Genomic DNA, 22,557 nt, shown 5'->3' on the forward strand with positions numbered 1-22,557 from the left:
AATATCCATCGGCGGCCTCCACAGCCTTCTGTGGCAATGAATTCCACAGATCCACCACCCTCTGATGAAATAAATTCCTCCTCATCGCCTTCCTAAAGAAATGTCCTTTAATTCTGAGGCTGTGACCTCTGATCCTGGACTCTCCCACTAGTGGAAACATCCTCTCTACATCCACTCCATCCAGGCCTTTCCCTATTCGGTAAGTAATAGGGATGACGTTATTACAAAACACTCACCAGCTGCCACACAGCCCGCGGTCATGCACACTTTGTCCACGCTGCTGGGAAACTGCTTGTCTGAGGACAGAGAGAGGAATAACAGTCAGAAATGTGTAGCATCCATTCTGTTGAAAAACAATATGCAGAGAGAACGATACAATATAGGACCAGTCCATGCACCACCTCCACTGCACTCCCCTCTGCCCTCTATGGCACAACAGATATTGGAAGGACAGCGAGAAGGTTTTATCTTCTCATTTCTCAAAACCATGGTGGCACGGTGGTGCAGCGGTAGAGTTGCTGTCTAACAGTGCCAGAGACCCAGCTTCAATCCTGACTACAGGTGTGATGTTTGTACGTTCTCCCTGTGACTGTGTGGGTTTTCTCAGGGTGCTCCGGTTACCTCCCACATTCCAAAGATGTACAAGTTTGTAGACTCATTGGCTTGGGAAAATTGTAAATTGTCTCTAATGTGTGTAGGTTAGTGCTAGTGTGCGGAGAGTGCGCTGGTTGGTGAAGACTCGCTGGGCCAGAGGACCAGGTTCCATGGTGTATTTCTAAACTAAACTAAACTAATCCTCCATATCAGTCATTAATTTCACTTTATTTGTCAGCATTACTCTCGTGAAATTAGTTCGCACAAAATAATTATTTTTCCAAAGTACTTTATTAGCTGTGAAAAGCATCGAGAAAATTGGAGGAAGTGACGCTTGTTCTCTTTTATTTTATCAACACTAATCTGAACACTATTCCTCTGTACGATCTCTAGTTGCCTCTTCTGAGTACTATAAACATCAGTATATATGTTCAAAGGTTCAAAGGTTTCTTTATTGGTCACATACACCTAGGTGTAGTGAAATGCTTGTTGCCAATGCAGCTCATAAAAAAAGAATACAAACATGACAATAATAAAGAACTTTAACATAAAAAACATCCCCCTATGAGGGAAGGCACTAACTCGAGTCCCACCCCCATGTCCACCCATGGTCAGGCCTATTGAGGCCTCTGCAGTCACCGCTATGGAGGCCCGATGTTCCAGGCCGTTCTCGCCGGGTGATCGTGCTCTGGCGTCGGGAGAATCTTCTCAGCGGCATGGGACACCTGGAACGGTCGCCTCCTTACTCGAGACCGCGGCTTCCGAAGCCAACAAGGCCGCGTCGGATGGAGCTCCACCACTGGCGATCTCGTCGCGAGATCCCAGGCTCCCGATGTTAAAGTTCAGCGCCGCCGCCCGCAGCTGGCCGCTCCACAGACCCGCAGCTCCGCGATGTTTCATCGCCGGTCTTCAGCTCACGGGAGCTCCAGCGCGGCGACCCGGGCAAGGCATCGCCCGATGTGCTCCGCGATAGCGCTCCAGCGCTGTGCCGCTGCCGAAGCCGAGGTTCTGGGCGGTCTCTTACAGGAAACGCCACTCCAGGCCCGCTGGTAGGCTGCGAGGACGGGCCGACGATGCAGCCCGGAGAAAAGCTGCCTCTCCGAACAGGTAGGGATCCTGAAAGGTAGTTTCCCCCCTTCCCATCCCCCACATAAAAAATACTAGAACTCCAGAACAAAAACACTTTATTTACTAAAAATTTAAAAAAGAGATGAAAAAACGGACAGCTGCAGGCTGGGCAGCTATACCATACAGGACGGTGCTCCCTCATCCTAAGCATTGTATGAATTCTTATTCCAACATTTTCAACGCTTAGATTTTATTTAATTATCTGCAGCCTTCTCCAATTCCCAAACCTGTCCCGGTTTCCAGGTCATTAAACCAAATTGGCCAGTAGAAAACTAACATAACACTTCTTTCTCTTGCAAGTAAGTTGGGAAAATTGGACAACCCATTTAATTTGGGTAGACAAAAATGCTGGAGAAACTCAGCGGGTGAGGCAGCATCTATGGAGTGAAGGAAATAGGCAACGTTTGAGGCCGAAACGTTGCCTATTTCCTTCGCTCCATAGATGCTGCCTCACCCGCTGAGTTTCTCCAGCATTTTTTCCAGCATCTGCAGTTCCTTCTTAACAATTTAATTTGGGTTTTGTTTTTAGCAGAATCTGTATCCAAAAATTGTTCCCACATTTTTTACCCTTAGATATACGGCTCAACTATAAGCCTAGACCCTCTACTGAGTCGTTCTCTTGTACAAAATTCATCAGCACCATTCTTTTATTTAAATTATTTTAACTACTGCTTATCAATTATATTTCAACCTCATTAGAAATACAGATTATTTGTTTTTTGAACTTATTTCTGGCCCTACCTTGTCCGTCTAATATCAAAGGTTCTCTGATTTTTGAAACAATGATCTCATGAGAGGTGGGCATCACTGGGAGTGCCAATATTTTACAAGCCTTGCCCGCTCCAATCATTGAGCTGAAGATACTCTCATGGTTACATTAGGTAGGAAGTTCTAAGATTTTAAACTCAGTGATGAAGAATGAATTGCCCCATTTCAAAGTTGGGTTAGACACTAAATGCTGGAGTAATTCAACAGGTCATGCAGCACTTCTGGAGAAAAAGAATAGATGACATTTCCGATCGCAGCCCTTCTTCAGTCTGACCCGACCTATTCATTTTCTCCAGAGATGCTGCCTGAGGTTTCTAGGGATATGGGCCAAGAGCCTGTCCCACGAGCATGCGACCTGCATGTGGCGAGCGCGACCAAACTGGAAGCGGAGGTCGAGTGAGTGATGTGAAGTTCGAGCGAAGTCCGCGGGATGTTCGCGTGTGACGTACGGCGTCGAGGCGGCTGCGGGCCGGCAGGCCGTTGCCACGCGGAATCTTTGAACACGGTCAGTTTTTCAGAGCCCCGCGCGATGTCGGGACCAGCTCCGCACAACTCCATACGGCTCCGGCGATCGAATTGGGACCGGCCGCGCGAGGCCGTACGGCTCAAGCGAACACGTTAGGTCGCGCTTGCCGCATGGAGTCGCATGCTCGTGGGACAGGCCCTTCACTGAGTTACTCCAGAACTTTGTTTCTTTCCAAGTCAGGTGTTGTACAAGGGTCACTTCTGGTAACTCTGTTGGGTGGAGGAATAAGATTTATCGTATGATCACTAGGAAGGATTCTGGATAATGAGAAGTACAAGTTTGTCTGATGTGTAACTCGGGTTTCCTAATTCAATCACACCCCCAGCTGATTGTGAGATGTGGTACGCTCTCCTGTCCTGTCTGAGGGCAATGCCTCAACTGAGTTCAGGTAGACCAGCTGTGTTATTTTTAAGGCAATTTGGTATAACCAAGTGGGTTTCTCAGCTACTGTAGAGGGCAGCTAAGTCTTAACCATGTTGCTGTGGATCCGGGCCCACTGACCAATGTCCGCAGCCTTCCTTTCCTTCAGGATGTTTGTGAACCAGATGCTATTTCTGCCGAGTGTTTCAGGGTCGAACTGATTCCAGTTTAATTCCACGTTACTTAATTCCATGTTAAAATATCCAAGTCGCAGTGGCAGATGTTCTGGCCCTGAATTTATAAATCATCTCCTGTGTGTGGGTGTTCCCCAAGGTCAAATGCTGCCCATAGAATTTATATCAACACTTATCTCAAAATATTTCCAGAAATTGAGAAGAAAATTGAGGCAACATTTCTCCAACTCGTGATAGGCATGCTGCAGATAGTTACTCATGTCTGGTGTCAATTATTCCGACACTTACTTGTTGACATGCCAAATGCAACCGATCTCAAGACCTGGCGGATTGTGGCTTCAGGGGGAGCGCGCCGAGCTGGTCCTCCGTGACCGGGCAGATCATGGCATGCGGGAGGAAGCCACTGAGCAAGTGCTCCGCTCGTTGGAGCAGGCAGACCACTGGCCTGGGAGGGGGAAGCTGCCGTGCCGGCCCCTGCTCATCACACGAAGACCAGAGAATGGAGCCGGTGACGATCGGCATGACGGGCGAGGAGCGAGGCCGGTAGGAGAGAAGAGGGAAGCGGAGTATCACGCCCTCGAGGTCGGCTGCGGGAGGCTCCCATCCCCCCAGGGAACAAAAGTGGACGGGCGAGGAGAGGGACGTGGCGTCCATGGAAGGCGACCGCTGTAGGCCCCACAACAGCCTGGGACTTGCCTGAAACAGCCACAAGGACTAGAGGGTGGACTTTGAAGCGTGGGCCCAGCAGTCTCTTTCTGCGCACTAGCTGATCGAGGATCGGGGCTAATGCAATACTCTACTGGACTGTTTGGATGAAAAAGAATTTCACCGTGTTATCATTTTGCCCATGTGACAATAAAAGCAACATTGAACCATTCAACCATTAGGCTGAAGAAGGGTCACCTATTTCCTTCGCTCCATAGATGCTGCCTCACTCGCTGCGTTTCTCCAGCATTTTTGTCTACCATTGACATTGGGCAAGTCAGATGAGGGACCTGTTCACTCTTTGACATGAGTTTGATGAGGATTACATGCTGCCAAGAAGACCAGGAGAACCGTTTGTGAAAGCATTATCTATAGACATTAAAAATGTATTGCATGTCATCTAAAGGACGGAGACCAAACTATTCTATTAGAAAAGTTTATTCGAGGATAATAAAACTGTCACAAAAACAATAGTATTAGACATGATTGATGATATGATTAATTGTTTTCACTAATGCATGATATGCTACATCAGCAGATATATGGGAGAGAAAAATATCTAATGTGTCATTACTCATGATGACACCAAAGTTAATGAAGCATGAAACAGTTTTCTCCGTACTTCGTTGCATTGACCTCCAATATATCAATGATAGAACCAGTCATCAGAACCATACTAGTTTAGTTTAGTTTAGTTTAGTTTAGTTTAGAGAAACAACGCGGAAACAGGCCCCTTCGGCCCACCGACCAGCGACCCCTGCACATTAACACTATCCTACACACACTGGGGACAATTTACATTTATACCAAGCCAATTAACCTACAAACCTGTTGTTTAAGAAGGAACTGCAGATGCTGGAAAATTGAAGGTTCACAAAAATGCTGGAGAAACTCAGCGGGTTTCGGCCCGAAACGTTGCCTATTTCCTTCGCTCCATAGATACTGCTGCACCCGCTGAGTTTCTGCAGCATTTTTGTGAACCTACAAACCTGTACGTCTTTGGAGTGTGTGAGGAAAACAAAGATCTCAGAGAAAACATACAAACTCCGTCCAGCCAGCACCAGTAGACGGGATCGAAACCGGATATCTGCCACTGTAATCGCTGTAAGGCAGCAACTCTACCGCTGCGCCACCGTGCCACCCCACTACTGCCCCACTACTTTTATTTTAGAGTAACTCAGCGGGTCAGGCAGCATGTCTGGAAAACATGGATACGCCACATTTTGGGTTGGGACTCTTCTTCAGACTGATTGTAGTTGGCAGAAAGCTGGAAGAGAGGTGGGGTGGGGGGGGGGGGGGAACTAAGTCAGGCAAGTGATAGGTGGATACTGGTGAAAGGGCTTTTGATTGGCAAATGGGTAGACATAGATCAGAAATGGGAAGGCTGAGGATGTGAGATAAGATCATAAGTGATAGGAGCAGAATTAAGCCATTTGGCCCATCAAGTCCACTCCACCATGGCTGATCTATCTCTCCCTCCTAACCCCATTCTCCTGATATCTCCCCATAACCTCTGACACCTGTACTAATCAAGAATCTATCTATCCGTATAAGGAGAGAAGAGGTGAAAAATGGGAATCCGGAGGAAGGGATATAGGTGGAAGACCATATGGGATGGATGATGGGAGAAATTGGAGCGTATCCACGTGGGGCACAGTGAAAAGCGGGGGGAGTAAAACAGGTGGGGGTGCTGTAGGTGGGTTAGTGGAGAATTCCATGTTCTTGCCGTTAAGTCATAAGCTACCTATGTGGAATATGAGATGCCATTCTGCCAGTTTGCGTCTGGCCTCACTGTAGCAGTGCAAGAAGCCCAGGACAGAAAGGTCGGAATGGGAAGGGAAAAGGGAGATGAAATGGTAGGTACCCAGGAGATCCACCAGGCCTTGGCGGTCAGAGTTCCTTGGGTCATTCCTCCAGCGTCCGTATCCAACATATCATTCTCCAACGTTTCCGTCACCGCCATTCACATCTTCCCGTCCCCACCCCTGTCCACAGAGACCGCCCCCTCTGCAGCTCCTTGGTTCACTCATGCCCTTCCCCAGGTACTTTCTCCTGCAACCACAGGAGATGCAACACCTGTCCTTCTCCCTCGACTTTGTCCAGGGACCCAGACAGCCTGTTCAGGTTCACGTGCACCTCCCCTAACCTCACATATTGCGTTCAATGTTCTCGATGTGGCCTCCTTTACGTCAGCGAGACCAAGCACAGACTCGGTGACCGTTTTGCCGCACACTAATGCTCAGTCCGACAAGACCTGCTGGATCTCCCGGTTGCCAACTCCTCTTCCCATTCCCACATTGACCTTTCTGATCTGGGCCTCCTCCATTACTAGTGTGAGGCCACACATGAACAAGGGGAACTTCACCGCATATTCCGCTTGGGTAGGTACAACTCAACGGTATGAACATTGAATTGTCCCCACCGCCCTTCTTCCATGTGTCTCAAGTGCACCAATTCCTCCAACTATCCTGTCACTCTTCCCCTCCCCTTCCACTTATATCCCTTCCTCTGCACTTTTCACACCTCTCATTATCTCGCAACCTTTTGTTTTCTTCTTATCTCAAGCCTTTGTCCACCCATCCGCAAATCAACTCTCCCTCAGCTATATCCACCTATCACTTGTCAGGCTTTGTCCCTTCACCTCCTCTCTTCCAGCTTTCTCCCACCGACTGCAATCAGTCTGAAAAAGGGTCCTGACCCAAAACGTCGCCTATCCGTGCCCTCTACTGATCCTGCCTGACCCGCTGAGTTATGCCCCTGTCCCACTTAGGAAACCTGAACGGAAACCTTTGGAGACTTTGCGCCCCACCCAAGGTTTCCATGACGTTCCCGGAGGTTTTTGTCAGTCTCTCTAATGGTCGAAAGTGGTCTCTCTAATGCTTCTTCTATGTTCAAAAAATTCAAAACCGGCCGCGACTAAAAATAGGTTGCCGTTTTAAAAATCAGTAATTTTTTAGTCGAAGCCGGTTGCGATGCTAGTTGATGGTGGTTGACGGAGGTTGCAGGTAGTGGAAGCAACTGGCTTTGACTAAAAAATTACCGATTTTCAAAACGGCAACCTATTTTTAGCCACGGCCGGTTTTGAATTTTTTGAAATAATCACCGGAACATAGAAGAAGCGGAAACCAATTTTGACCATTAGGGAGACTGACAAAAACCTCCGGGAACCGCATGGAAACCTTGCGTGGGGCGCAAAGTCTCCATAGGTTTCCGTTCAGGTTTCCTAAGTGGGACAGGGGCATAATGCCAGCACTTTGTGCTTGACTGAAGGTTCTAGCATCTCCAATTCCTTGCATTTGCTTCTGTTTTAAGAGCTTTCATCCTGGTGGGGAGCTGAGCTCAACTGGTGGCATATGAGTGAGAATATTTGTAGAAGAGCAATGAGTTCTGGCTCTCTGGACAGTTTTCATGCATCACCCAACCCATGTCCAATAATAAACTGGACATTCGTCCCAATTGTCTTGCTGTGCGGGAACGGGCAGCTGCATCATGCTCCGGACTAAGCAGAATGCGCTCCACAAGGACACTTTAAAGAGGAAGTCTGTGAAGTCAGAAGATGATAGAATAGTGCATTCATTTTCCTTCTTTTGAACTTCTGGAGACATTTTGAACTAAATATTGATTATATACACTCCAGAGAGTTATTTATCAACGCAGCCAACTACTGTGGTTAACCAGGATATGAGAGTGTGATATAATGTAGTCACATGGCACAGAAGCTGGGCCTCTAGATTACCCAAGCCCGTGAAGGGTTCATCTATACTGTACCCATTTAGTGATTCCTGACCTATTGTCATGAATGCTCTGGTGATTCAAGTGTGTGTCTAGATGGATTATAAATATTGTGAGAGTCTCTACCTCAGGCAGAGTAATCTAGAGACCAACCACAATCTGGTGGAATTAAAATTGTTTCTTACATTCCCTCTAAATCTTCTACCCTTTTCCTGAAGTCTGTGTCCATTGGTTTTGGTCGCCTCTTGAGGGAATCTATTGTGGAAATGCTGCATTACTGATGGAGCAGTCAGTGCTTTGTGTAAAAGCATTGTATAGGCCAATAGTGGAAGAGAAAAGATAAATACAGGAGGGGTGAGGAATAAAGTCATGATCATTTCATGCAGTTAAAAATGACAAGTGGATAAACCTTCTCACTGTCTTTTTGAAATTTCTATACACACACGATTCAGACACTGACTGCCCTTTTACTGCACCGATTTAGTTCATTGGACACAGCAAGGTCAACGGGTCGAAAAACAGACACTCTGGCTGCTGTGTTGTCCCAGTCTCTCCACAAACCAAACCACTCCACTTTAGCTACAATTTTGGCATGTTCTCAACAATATGGAGGCGGTGTGGGGTGGGTGAGGAGAGAGTGGGTGAGAGCCAGAATCAATGTTTTAGGTTAGTGGCCCTTCATCAGAACCGGAAAAGTGAGAACACGTAACTTTGGACCTGTTTCCTGGAACATAATGCACCCTCTTCCCCCTCACCCCCCCCCCCCCCCCACCCCCCCCACCCCCCCCCCCCCCACCCCTCTCCCACAATGTTGCTGATATTTCAGTTTCAATCCATTTCTTTGTTTCATTTCCATCTCTAACTGGTGGCATTTAGGAGAGGCAGATAGCCATAGCTTTCATTGTTACAAACTGCAGCAGGTATGAGACTTGCCTCTCCGACCTGTCCTCACCAGGCAATCCCTCCATTCCAGTAATCATTTATGGTGCAACAGTAGTGTTGCTGCCTTACAGTGCCAGAGACCTGGGTTCAATCCTGACTATGGGTGCTGCTTGTACAGAGTTTGTACGTTCTTCCTGTAACCATGTGGGTTTTCTCTGGGTGCTCCGGTTTCCTCCCACACTCCAAAGGCGTACAGGTTAATTTGCTGCAGTAAAATTGTAAATTGTTCCTAGTGTGTAGGATAGTGTGAGTGTGCGGGGTGATAGCTTGTCGGTGTGGACTCGGTGTGCTGAAGGGCCTGTTTCTGTGCTGTACCACTAAAGTCTAAATCAACAATGATTTATTAAATAGATCATCTATTTAGGTCAGCACCGAATTACAGAAACTCCCTCCATTCTTTCCGCCCCTCACTCTATCTGCAACTTAAAACACACTTGTTTTCTCACTTTTCCAAACTCTGGTGAAGGATCATTGGCCTGAAATGTCAACTCTGTTTCTCTCTTCATTTTTCAAAGTTATAAATATTTACCATATTTTCATAAGGTAGATAAGTTGACAAATATTAACTTAGAGAATCCCTTTGAATAAATGTGATGATCTGACAATGTGAATACACTGCTTCCCCTGCTTATCCCAGTTTGCAGGTATAATGGATATAGGAACTAAATAATTTTCAACAACCTGTGTTGTGGCCCTAAGCATGTTTAGTCCCTGATTCTATGCGGTAACTAGGAATGCAAATCCCTTTGCAATTATCCCCATTTTGTATTGAAATATTAAAGAAAGCCAGTGGGATCACTACGAGACATTCTTGGCTCATTTACCCACTTACTTTTATATTTCCTCAGCATCTCCATCAACCAGTCCAGAGGTTGCCCCAGTACTTGTGCACATCCTGACCAACCTGCTTGCTCGGAGATAATTTTTCAAGCACACACCATGGCAAAGTGACACCTGTACATTCTTCCTCGAAAATCAACCCTCCCTGGCCTCTCACAAGCTGTGGCAAGATGATGGAGAGACAGGCCATTGCTGAGAGTGATTGTGCATAAATTGCATCCGTACTCTGGTCAACCGCTAAGTAATTAATCACGTTTACTTAATATTCAGGTGGTGGATGCACTCTCTGTGTGCCTTCTTGCGCTGAACTGACTACGTGAAGGAGCTGAAAACCAACAAACACCTTATATTTATTAAGTGTGTTTAACACAAATTAAACCAAATACACACTCGCACCCTGTCTTACACTTACCCTGCCCCATCGCTAAACAGTCATAGCACCACAAATATCAACCTCACATAAAACCCGGGTTTTAGGCTATTAATAGCCATCAGGCTATTAAACCTGGCTCGGACAAAACTCTGATCATTAATAACCCATTAGCTGTTATTTGCACTTTATCAGTCTATTTATTCATGTATTTATATATTTATACAATGGTATATGGACACACTGATCTGTTTTGTAGTAAATGCCTACTATGTTCTGTGTGCTGAAGCAAAGCAAGAATTTCAATGTCCTATCAGGGACACATGACAATAAACTCACGTGAACTTGAACTTGACCTTGGTACAATCAAATATTCCAAAGGCTATCGCTGTAAGATTAAAGATTTGGTAACTGTGTTGCCATAATACTGTCACAATCTCACACATGCAAATGTACATTTCATTTGCAAAACACAGAGGAAAGTTCTAGGGTCAATTCTAATCTACAATAAAATAATCCTAACAATACAAAATGATCTGATAATGACGATACACACCGGGTTGCTGGCATAACTCAACGGGTCGGGCAGCATCTCTGGAGAAAAAGGATGGGTGACGTTTCGGGGTGGGACCCTTCTTCAGATCTGAAATGGCTCCCATTCTTTTTCTCCAAAGATGTTGTCTGACCTGCTGAGTTACTCCAGCACTTTGTGTCTATTCTTGGAATAAACCAGCACCTGCTGTTCCTTGTTTCCACATCAATGACATGATAATAGGCATCAACCCAAAATATGAACTGTTTCTTATGCCACAGACACTGGCCAACCTGCTGAATATTTCTAGCGTTTTTTGTTTTTTAATTTAAAATACCTTCTACAGTCCACTATTAAAATAAAAGAAATAGGGCCGACTGATTTTTAATGGACCGGTGGCTCTCTCTCAACCCAGTTGATTCTGCCCCAGTTCCCACTTCATTCTTCATCCTATTACCCTTCCCGCTCATTTCCCAGGTTACGATCCACTCTCACTCAAACCTGGTCTCATCTGCCAGCTCATCTGTCTTTTCCCAACTATATCCCAAGTCATGTTAGCAATAGATGTCAGGGATCTGAAATTTTAAACAAAAGTGCTTTAAAATTTTGGAGAAGAACCACCAAATAAGGTCAAGGGTGTGTGTGGTGGGTTGTAATGCCAATCACTAAATGCGTGCTTCTTCATTGCACTTGACACAAACGCTACAGATCTAAACATCACAAGTGTCTACAGAGGAGGAAGGAAAAGATATTCATATTGCTGAAATAGATGCTGTCATAAGGTCATGAGGCCATAAGTGACAGGAACAGAATTAGGCCATTTGGCCCATCAAGTCCATTCCGCCATTCAATCATGGCTGATTTATCTCTTCCTCTATCCCCATCCTCCTGCCTTCTCCCCATAACCCCTGACACCCATACTAATCAATAATCTATCCATCTCTGCTTTAAAAATATCCATTGACATGGCCTCCACAGCCTTCTGTGGCAAATAATTCCACAGATTCACCACCCTCCGACTAAAGAAATTCCTTCTCATTTATTTCCTAAAGGAACATCCTTTAATTCTGAGGCTATGACCTCTAGCCCTAGACTCTGCCACTAGTGGAAACAACCTCTCCACATCCACTCCATACAAGCCTTTCACTATTCGGTACATTTCAATGAGGTCGCCCCTCATTCTTCTAATCTCCAGCAAGTATAGGCCCAGTGCTGTCAAATGCTCATCATAAGTTAACCCACTCATCCCCAGTATCATTCTTGTAAACCTCCTCTGGACCCGCACATCCTTTTTCGGATATGGTGCCCAAAATTGTTCACAATATTCCAAACGAGGCCTGACTAGTGCCTTAAAGAGCCTCAGCATTATATCGTGTTCAAGAAGGAACTGCAGATGCTGGAAGATCGAAGGTACACAAAAATGCTGGAGAAACTCAGCGGGTGCAGCAGCATCTATAGAGCGAAGGAAATAGGCGACGTTTCGGGCCGAAACCCTTCTTCAGACTGAAGAAGGGTTTCGGCCTGAAACGTCGCCTATTTCCTTCGCTCCATAGACGCTGCTGCACCCGCTGAGTTTCTCCAGCATTTTTGTGTACCCTCAGCATTATATCCCTGTTTTTGTGTTCTAGCCCTCTTGTAATAAATGCCAGCGTTGTGTTTGCCTTCTTTACTACCGATTCGACTTGCAGATTGACCTTTTGGGAATCCTGCACCAGCACTCCCAAGTCCCGTTGCACCTCCGATTTTTGGATTCTCTCTCCATTTAGAAAATAACCCAAACCTTTATTCCTACTACCAAAATGCATAGTGAGGAGGGGGCTGTGGACCCCCAGCAGGTTCAAAAACAAGACCTGTCAAAGGGCAGATGAGCTTCTAGTGAGCGAACGGCCATCCACACTTCAGTAGAAGTTGCGATCACTGTCGTACATAGCATTGTAAGGCATGATGATAAAGCACACACACACCAAAATCCTATACTTCCAGCGGCAGAAGTCGGCAGGAACTGGAGGATAGAGATGTGTGGTGCCTCCGTCACCCTTCCTGTTGGAAACCAGCACCACTGCATCGCTAATGTTTTCAACGATGATGAATGAATGAAAATGAACAATGCCCCTGTCCCACTTAGGAAATCTGAAGTGAAACCTCTGGTGACCTTGCGCCCCACCCAAGGTTTCCGTGCGTCACCAGAGGCCTGGAAAGCCTTGACCGAAGCGCGAGCTGCATCTACTGACCAAAGATCCTACAGGATATTTGCTACCGACCACACACACACACACACACACACACACACACACACACACACACACACACACTCACACACTCACACACACTCACACACACTCACACACTCACGCACACACACACTCACACACACACACACTCACACACTCACACACTCTCACGCACACACACACTCACACACACTCACACACTCACGCACACGCACTCACACACACTCACACACACACACACTCACACACACACACACTCACACACACACACGCACTCACGCACACACACACTCACACACTCACACACTCTCACGCACACACACACTCACACACTCACACACACACACACACACTCACACACTTACGCACACGCACACACACACTCACACACACACACACACTCACACACTCACGCACACGCACACACACACTCACACACACACACACACACACACACACTCACACACTCACGCACACGCACACACACACTCACACACACACACACACACTCACACACACACACACACTCACACACTCACGCACACGCACACACACTCACACACACACACACACACTCACACACTCACACACGCTCACGCACACGCACACACCGCGAAGGTGGGGGCCAGGGACAGCAGAGGAGCGCTGTCTGCGAGATGAAGAGGAAGGTAAACGGCTGCCACAGAGCACGGTAAGTCCTTTGGAGAGCGCGGGAGGGGGGGAGAGAAGGGGAAAGAAGGGGAGAGAAGGACAGAGAAGGGGAGAGGGGAGAGAGAAGGGGAGAGAGAAGGGGAGAGAGAAGGAGAGAGACGGGGAGAGAGAAGGGGTGAGAGAAGGTGAGGGAGAGAAGGGGAGAGAGAGAAGGGGAGAGAGAAGGAGAGAGAGAAGGGGAGAGAGAGAAGGGGAGAGAAGGGGAGAGAAGGGGAGAGAGAAGGGGAGAGAGAGAAGGGGAGAGAGAAGGGGAGAGAGAAGGGGAGAGAGAAGGGAGAGAGAAGGGGAGAGAGAAGGGGAGAGAGAAGGGGGGAGAGAAGGGGAGAGAAGGGGAGAGAGAGAAGGGGAGAGAGAGAAGGGGAGAGAGGGGGAGAGAAGGGGAGAGAGAGAAGGGGAGAGAGAAGGGGAGAGAGGGGGAGAGAGGGGGGAGAGAAGGAGAGAGAAGGGGAGAGAAGGGGAGAGAGAAGGGGGGGGAGAAGGAGTGGAGACAGTTTTAAGAAGTTTAATAAAGTTAGCGGGCATTTGACCTACCGGCGGATCTTCTAGGTCCTGAAAACCAAAGATCCTATAGGATTTTTGCTGCAAACTCCAATGAGCCAATCAAAATGTCCGGTCGGCTAAGGAGATTGCCTTTGACTGCCTGTCAGTAAATAGCGACCCCACTCCACTGGCTTCGACCAAACGGCAACCTATTTTTAGTCGAGGCCGGCTTTGAATTTGTTGAAATAATCGCAGGAACATAGAAGAAGCCTCGACTACGCGGAAACCACTCTCGACCATTAGGGAGAGTGACCAAAACCTCCGGGAACCTCACAGAAAACTCCGGGACCCTCACGGAGACCTTGGGGGGGACGCAAGGTCACCAGAGGTTTCCGTTCAGGTTTCCTAAGTGGGACAGGGGCTTTAACTCCACACTTTGCTCCACGATATTATTCCATCTGCCACTTCTCTGTCCACTCTCCCAACCTGTCCAAGTCCTTCTCCAGAGTCCCTGTAATGCTGTGTTTACCACAACAGATAGCAACAATCAACACATTTGCAATATTTATCACACTAGGAACATTTATAAAAACAAGCTTTTGCGTTGTTAATTATAGGTAACATGATGATGCATTTGTGATGAATCCAGATGTTATTTTTGTCATAGTTTCTCTCCATCTTTCATGGGTTATATTGGGATCCATCGACAGAGTTGTGAACTACCTCCCCCAATGCTTGATTAGTACAGGTGTGGGGAGAAGGCAGGAGAATGGGATGGAGAGGGAAAGATAGATCAGCCATGGTTGAATGGCGGAGTAGACTTGATGGGCCGAATTCGTGGCTGATCTATCTTTCCCTCTCAATCCCATTCTTGCTCCTATTCTGCTCATGCGGCACCTGCAACGTTTACCTCATTCATAGCTCAATCTGTTGTTATAACTAATGAACCTATGAACTTACAATGCCTTGGCCAAATGACCACTCTTCATCTATGATAGATTGGACAGGCCCGTGTTTACAGAGTGCCGACACCACTCTCACTCATGTTTAAGAAAGAACTGCAGATGCTGGGAAAATCTGAAGAAGGGTCTCGACCTGAAATCTGGCCTATTCCTTCGCTCCATAGATGCTGCCTCACTCACCCGCTGAGTTTCTCCAGCATTTTTCTCACTACCTACCACTCTCACTCATGGTACCTCTGGCGTCTACCTTCTGGCCAAAATCCAAGCTGACGTAAGAAATGAAGGCCATTTGGTCCTCATATCTGTTTGACCATTCAATGAGATCATGGAGGAACTTGTATTGCATCACTATTTACTAGCCTTTGATCCATTGCCCAAGATCCCATTACCCAACAAAGATATATCTTGGCCAGGCCCAGGAGCAAACCGACACGTAAGTCCCACCCCCCCACTCGGCTCTCCCCACACCCTGCCTTGTGTCCAAACACAAGAATCGTAGGACTAAAATGTAACCAGAACTTTAGGAACAACCCCTTCAGATATTGGTACAGGGGCAGTAGCCTCTCACACTCCATATAAGCGTGGAACACGGTCTCTTCCTCTCCACAGAAAATACAAGCAGCTGACGAGCCCGTGAACCGACTCAAAAGTTTGTTACACGCCACCGCTCTATGCAACACTCTCCACCCCAGGTCCCCAATGTAAAGGGGGACAACTCCCTTGTAGAGGGACCCCCACTGGGGGCCTTCCCCGCCTTCAGGTGGTAACACCATCCGCCATGGTGTGTCGGGTCAGGAGACGAAGGCAAGGAGGTGCAGAATGTGCAGGAACATTCTATACAGTGAGCGTCTCTTCGCGTCACGAGATGGCATGCTAGTCATCTCAGAAAGGCGGCTCAGGTTATGTGGAGCCGGTGCCCGAGATATATCCCGGAGCCGAGGCCCGATGAGCAGATCTGACGGAGCGGGTAAAAGCTCAGTCAGAACCACTCTAGGCACGCGCCTCTCCTCGACACCCGCCATAACTGGGTGAGGACCGGCCACTCCCGCAGCCGCAACATCCCCCTCCCATCCTGGAGCAACACGCTGGCTGAAAACAGCCAAATTCTTCACTCTTAGCACATCCCGGTAGAAACTAGGCAAGCCCCTTAGGGCGGGTCGACTGATGCCCGCCACCGGGAGCCGCGAGACCCCCCTTAGACAACGACCCCGTAGGAAAAAATACGTGGCCAAAGCGTGCCATCTGGGAGGGTTCTCTATATACATATACCTCCGCAGATTCCTGAGACGGAGAGCCGCCACCTGGGTACGCACGCATACCAAGGACTGGCCGCCCTCCTCTAACGGGAGACTCAGGACCGCTGGGGAAACCCAGTGCTTCCTATTTCCCCAAAAGAAGTCCACCAGCTTCTTCTGTAAAGCAGTTGCAAAGAGAGAGGGCGGAACAAGAGTAGTCAGCCGGTACCATAGCATGGAGCCCACCAGCTGGTTTATGACCAACACCCTCCCCTGTAAAGAAAGAATTGAATTGAATTGAATTGAATACCTTTATTGTCATTCAGACCTTACGGTCTGAATAAAATTTCGTGCCTGCAGCCATACATACAATCATACAATAATAAACAACAATAAACACAAATTAACACCACCACAGTGTATCCTCCAAGCACCTCCTCACTGTGGTGGAGGCAAAAATCTTAGGGTTACTGTCTCTTCCCTCCTCTTCTCCCTCTGCGCTGAGGCGATTCCCCACCGGGCGATGGCACAACAGTCCCGCGGCTCACCGAACCCCGCAACGGGCCGGTTCAAACACCGCGGCCCGGGGGTGGTCGAAGCTGCCGCCATCCAGTCCAGCGTACGCAGCCGCTGGCCCGCGGCTCAACCCAGGACTCAGGTCACTGCCGCCAGAACGCCGTCCCAGCCACCGGAGCACCGTTCCAAGCAGGCCGGACCAGCGCCCCAGCCGGGCAACCACTTTCGTCTCCAACTCCTGCCAGTTTGCCGGCCAAGCATTGTCAGTGGGACTCAGGTACACTCCCAGATAGAGGAGGTGCGTGGTGCTCCACGCAAACATTGCCATCTCCTCTGGCAGGGAGTCCACCTGCCACTGACCCACTAAAAGTCCAGAGCACTTGCTCCAATTAATCCTGGCAGAAGATGCAGCCGAGAATATCTTCTGGCAATCACGCATCCTCCGCAGGTCACCAGGATCAGTGAACATAAGGAGTACATCATCGGCATAAGCCGAAAGAACCACCTCCACCCCCGGGCCAGGCCTGTCAACCTCCTCCGAAGAAGACACAGGAACGGCTCCACACAGACCGTGTACAACTGACCAGACATGGGGCACCCCTGACGGACCCCCCTCCCAAAATGAAAGTGAGCCAACAACGCACCATTAACCTTCACAAGACACTCCACTGCGGTGTACAGAAGCCGGACCCGGGCCACAAAATGCGGTCCAAATCCGAACGCTTGCAACGTCCCGAAGAGGTATTCATGCTCTACCCTGTCAAAAGCCTTCTCCTGATCAAGAGACAGAAAAGCAGCTGACTGACCAGTACCCTGGGCTAGATGAATCAGGTCCCTAACCAGGTGGATGTTATCCTGAATGGACCGACCAGGGACTGTGTAGGACTGGTCATGGTGAATCAATTGAGACAGCACGGAGCCCAGGCGATTTGCCATCGCCCGTGCAAAAACTTTATACTCTGTGCATAGGAGAGAGACCGAGTGCCAGTTTTTCAACAGGCGGAGTTCCCCCTTCTTGGGCAGCAAGACAACAACTGCTCTACGCCACGAGAGGGGCATCTCCCCGGTCGCCAGGCTCTCCCCCAGAACCAACATGTAATCACCCCCCAGGATACCCCAGAAAGCTCTTACAAACTCTACCGTCAACCCATCCAGCCCGGGGGACTTACCCCTCCTGAGCTGATGCAAGGCACGAGTCAACTCCTCCACAGATAAAGGGCCGTCAAGAAGTTCGACCACCTCCCTATCTACAGTCGGTAGACCCTCCCACAGGTCCTGCTGAGCTTCCCCGCTGAATCCACCTGCAGAGAACAGGGATCCATAAAAGGACCTAACCAGGGCACTAATCCTCTCCGGATCAGTGACAGAGGAGCCATCATCTACGAGCAGCTCCACGAGCTGCTTACGGGCTCCCTGCCCCTTCTCCAGAGATAAAAAGGCGAAGCTCAATCCAGATCATGCAGCGTCTGGACCCGCGCCCTCACGTAAGCGCCTCGGGACTGCTCAAGTTGCAGGTTCCTCAAAGCTTCTTTCTTCTCCAGAAACACACCCCATTCCTAAGAGTCATCTCCAACCCGACCCAGGTGAGATTCTGCGTCCATCAGCTCCCTCTCATGCCTCTCGACCGCTGAGTCCCGCCGCCCGGTCGACCCCCACGTGTATTCCTTACAAAAAAGACGGATGTGAGCTTTCCCCACATCCCACCACTGCCTAAGGGAAGAGAAGCGCGTCTGCCTCTCTCTCCACCTCACCCAAAACCGACTGAATGACTCCCGGAAACACCAATCCTCCACAGCCGGTTGTTAAAGTGCCAGTACGCAGACCCGGCCCGAGCGCGCGCTGGATTAAAATCCGCACGCACCAGACAATGGTCCGAGCACGGCACCAGCTGCATTGAGGCCACTGAGACACGGGAAACAAACGCTCGGGAAATATATATTCGATCAATGCGGGAACCACCGCGAAAAAGCAGTGGAGTCTGGGTTGAGGTCCCGCCACGCATCAACCAACTCAAAAGAATCAATCAACCCTCTCAGCTTCTTCGCTACAGCAGGGGCACACTGAGTACCAGAATGGTCTTGCACCTCAAGTGTGCAGTTAAAGTCCCCCCCAAGGAAGACACACTCTCCCCTATCAATAGTGCTCAACAGAGCAATCACCTCCTGAAGTAGACCGGCCTGCATCGTGCCGGAGCTGGGGGCATACACGTTAATGAAATGCAACGGCATGCCATCCAGGCTCACGGCCAGATGGAGTAAACGTCCTGGCACAACTTCTTGCACTTTTATAACATTTGGCAGGAAATTCTGAGCCAACAGAAAGGCCACCCCACTCGAATTCGAGCTAAGATGACTCATGTAGACCCCTCCTTCCCACTCCAGTCTCCAGGTGGGTTTTCATCACTAACAACGGTATGCGTCTCCTGCAGAAAACACACTGCAAATTTCCCCTCCCTAAGGACCGATAAAAGCTGGAATCTATGAAAACTCGCTCTACTCCCGTTTAAGTTTAATGTGGCTATTGTGAATGTGCTGGCACGCTAGATTGAGACCCTCACACTTCTCCTCGTGGGCTCTGTAGCTCTCTCTCTTAGGAACTCCAAAAAGTCCCCAAACTGGCACTTCTCAGAGTCAGGAAGATCACTATCCTTGGTGGCAAGGATAGCCTCGAGAGTTTTAACCAAACCCGGCAGATCAGCCCACCGTCTCTTAGCAGCATCCGCCTTTGTTCTGTTGGTACGGCTTGTTTTTAGAAACTCCCGCACCTCACAGATAACAATTGCATGAGACTCGACCTTGGATCCAGGGCTATCGGCCAAGTTACTCACACCTGACACAACACGCTCAGCATCACCAAGGTCATTGTCAGAAGTCGAAAGACCAGAACTCTCTGGAATTTCGCCAACCCCTCTACACAAACTGGCCCCATCACTCTCCCCCTCCTCCGACATGTCACCACCCCCAGGATCAATGCCGGGGAAGGATCCCGAAGCCCCTATCCGCATCACGCAGCCCACTGACTGGCTGGGCCCCTGCGCTCTGCCCTCACCCTCTACATCTGGGCCTGGAAAAGAAAAAACAAGAGGCATCCCCAGGGTCTGGGGTACACTGGCAGCCCCAGAATCTGAAAGAGGATCGCTGCCTGAAATAGCTCCGACCTCCACAGCACCTAAAGCACGCCCTCCACTGGCAACACCCAGAGGCTCTCCACTTGCTTTTTTACTCTCCCCTGCCAACTCAGCCGGCATTACAGTACACACACCAGCACCTCCATTGGCTCTAATATGGAGCACAGATTGGTACACCATTCCCCCCGATCCCCCCCACTCGGGCTGACTCTGCTCATCCCCCGTCTCAGGGTCCACACTTCCAGGAGAGCATACCCCACCCTCTAACGTGCCAACACCCTCAGTAGGCCTCTGAAACGAGGGGACCTCCTCTGACCCAGAGGACGCACCCCCAGGGGAGTTAAGCTCAACACGCGATGAGATAACTCCCTCGAAGGGCCTGAGACGAAAGGACATCCCCCGCCCAGAGGACACAGCTCCAGAGGGGTCTACCCCATCACCTGATCTTGTAATACCCTCGGGAGATCCCTGAAGTGGAGGCTCAACCTCCAACCCAGAAGACATCAGTTCCTGACCTCCAATCACATCGGTGGTGGAAGGTCTGGAAAAATACATCCCCCTAACTTTGGACCCACGTCCTTGCTCTTCCTCGCCAGGCCCAATCCTCCTTTTTGTCCCACTAGCATGCGGCGGTGTGGTGACCTCCATAAGGAAAGGGTTTTCCTTCTCCACACTACGCCCAGCCACTTTACCACCCGCGCGTTTTACCTTCCCAACCCCCGTCAGAGCCACCTCAGCTCCTTGCTGGGCCATGGCAGTTGCACTCCGGACCTCACTGGAGCTGACAGGCACCCCTTGGGTGATCTCCGCACTCGGCAGTAGCACACCCGCCTGTTTTTGACTCACTTGGGTGATCTTTGTCTGCTTATTCTTCTTCTTCTTCTGCTGCTCCCATTTCTCTCCACCCTCCCCCTGTGCCTCACCTTCAGCCACCCCCACAGGTTCAGGATGTAGGGGGCGGGGGCCCTCGCTGCCCCGGGTCCCCAAGGCGGAAACTGCAGACCCAGAAGGGCTATCCCCGCTGCCCCGGATCACCGAGGCAGAGCCGGCAGCCCCAGCCAGGTCAGCGTTTCCACCCCGCCCCTCCGAGGCATGACGAGCAACCCCTAATTGGCCAGCAGTGCATTCCTGGGCCTCTGCGCTAGAAGTCTCTCTCTCTCTCTCTCTCTCTCTCTCTCTCTCTCTCTCCCCGCTCTCTCTCTCTCTCTCTCCCCGCTCTATCTCTCTCCCCTCCTCTCTCTCTCCCTCTCTCTCTCTCTCTCCCTCCATCTCCATCTCCCCCTCTCCTTCTCTTTCATCTCACTCTCTCTATCTCTCACTCCCCTTTCTTTCTCTCACTCCCCCTCCATCTCCCTCTCTCTCCCCTCTCTCTCCCACGTCCCCCCATCTCTCCCTTTATCTCCCTTTATCTCTCTCTCTCTCCCTCTCTCTCTCTCTCTTTTCCTCCCTCTCTCGCTCATCCCCCCCTCTCTCCCTCCCTCTATCTCTCCCCCTGTCTCTCCCCCCCTCTCTCTCTCTCTCTCTCTCTCGCTCTCTCCCACACTCTCTCTTTCTCCCCCCCTCTCTCACCCCCTCTCTCTCTCTTTATCTCTCCCCCTCTCCCTCTATCACTATCTCTCCTTGAGGTTTGCAATCACACAGCAATGTTAGATTATTATTGACAGCTCTCTTTCCTCCACTCACTTTCACAAGATGCCTGGTGACTAGGTTCATGCTATTTTGGACTATGAATGTCAACTGAAAGAAAGAGCAGAATCTGCAGGTGAAACTGCCTTGCCTACACAATAGAAATAACTGGGATATAAAGTCACACTTGCTGTGATAAATTGTGGAATGAATAAAAAGATGTTAAGAACTGACAGTTGTTTCGGAACCGCTCGGCGTACAAGACGTGGTAACGACACTATAAAATGTTTCATCATTTCAGCCCTGCTGTTCATTTCATCCAACCAACAGATTGCCGTTTTAATGCAGATGTCAACTTATTAATAAACAAGTGTATTTGCGACTTACATCAAATTATTGAAACTTCTTCCAGACATACATGTCAGCAGTGTGGATAACTTCACTTTTGAACCTCCCAGCACTGAGCCAAAGATTGGAGAAAATCTAAATGAATCACTAAAAACACACTATAGTTGTTAACTGTTTAAAAATACAGAGAGGAAAAATCAGTGATGACCAGTACGCCAACTGGCTGTGAAATTCATTTCTGATTAATATTTGGGAATAATGCACCTCCATGGTGTGTGGGATATGTTTTGGTCAGCCTCTCTGAGTCACACCTGCTGCTGATCCTTGTGTCCAGACAAAGAATGTTGACTGGTTACTTTGTTCACAAGATTGATCCTGGGATGGCGGGACTGTCATATGAGGAAGGATTGAAAAGACTAGGCTTGTATTCCACTGGAGTTTTAGAAGGATGAGGGGATCTTATAGAAACATATCAATTATAAAAGGACTGGAAAAGCTAGATGCAGGAAAAATGTTCCCAATGTTGGGCGAGTCCAGAACCAGGGGCCACAGACTTAGAATAAAGGGGAGGCGATTTAAGATTGAGGTGAGGAAAAACTTTTTTCACCCAGAGGAGTTGTGAATTTGTGG

General features: G+C 49.0%; 1 protein-coding gene and 1 long non-coding RNA gene across 2 annotated transcripts in view; one reads left to right on the forward strand and one right to left on the reverse strand.

The window, feature by feature from the left end:
* mmel1 (membrane metalloendopeptidase like 1) overlaps positions 1-22,557 on the reverse strand; it is a 124,321-nt gene that overhangs the window by 87,814 nt on the left and 13,950 nt on the right. The window contains exon 3 of the mRNA XM_033048585.1: positions 237-296. Coding sequence (XP_032904476.1) covers positions 237-296 — 60 coding nt within the window. The remainder of the gene's footprint in view (positions 1-236; positions 297-22,557) is intronic.
* Positions 7,108-12,972, forward strand: LOC116990669. The gene is made up of 3 exons (XR_004416595.1): positions 7,108-7,120; positions 9,216-9,218; positions 12,881-12,972. It is a non-coding gene; the product is annotated as an uncharacterized LOC116990669 (long non-coding RNA).

Source organism: Amblyraja radiata, chromosome 31, assembly GCF_010909765.2.
Source record: "Amblyraja radiata isolate CabotCenter1 chromosome 31, sAmbRad1.1.pri, whole genome shotgun sequence".
Taxonomy (NCBI): Eukaryota; Metazoa; Chordata; class Chondrichthyes; order Rajiformes; family Rajidae; genus Amblyraja; species Amblyraja radiata.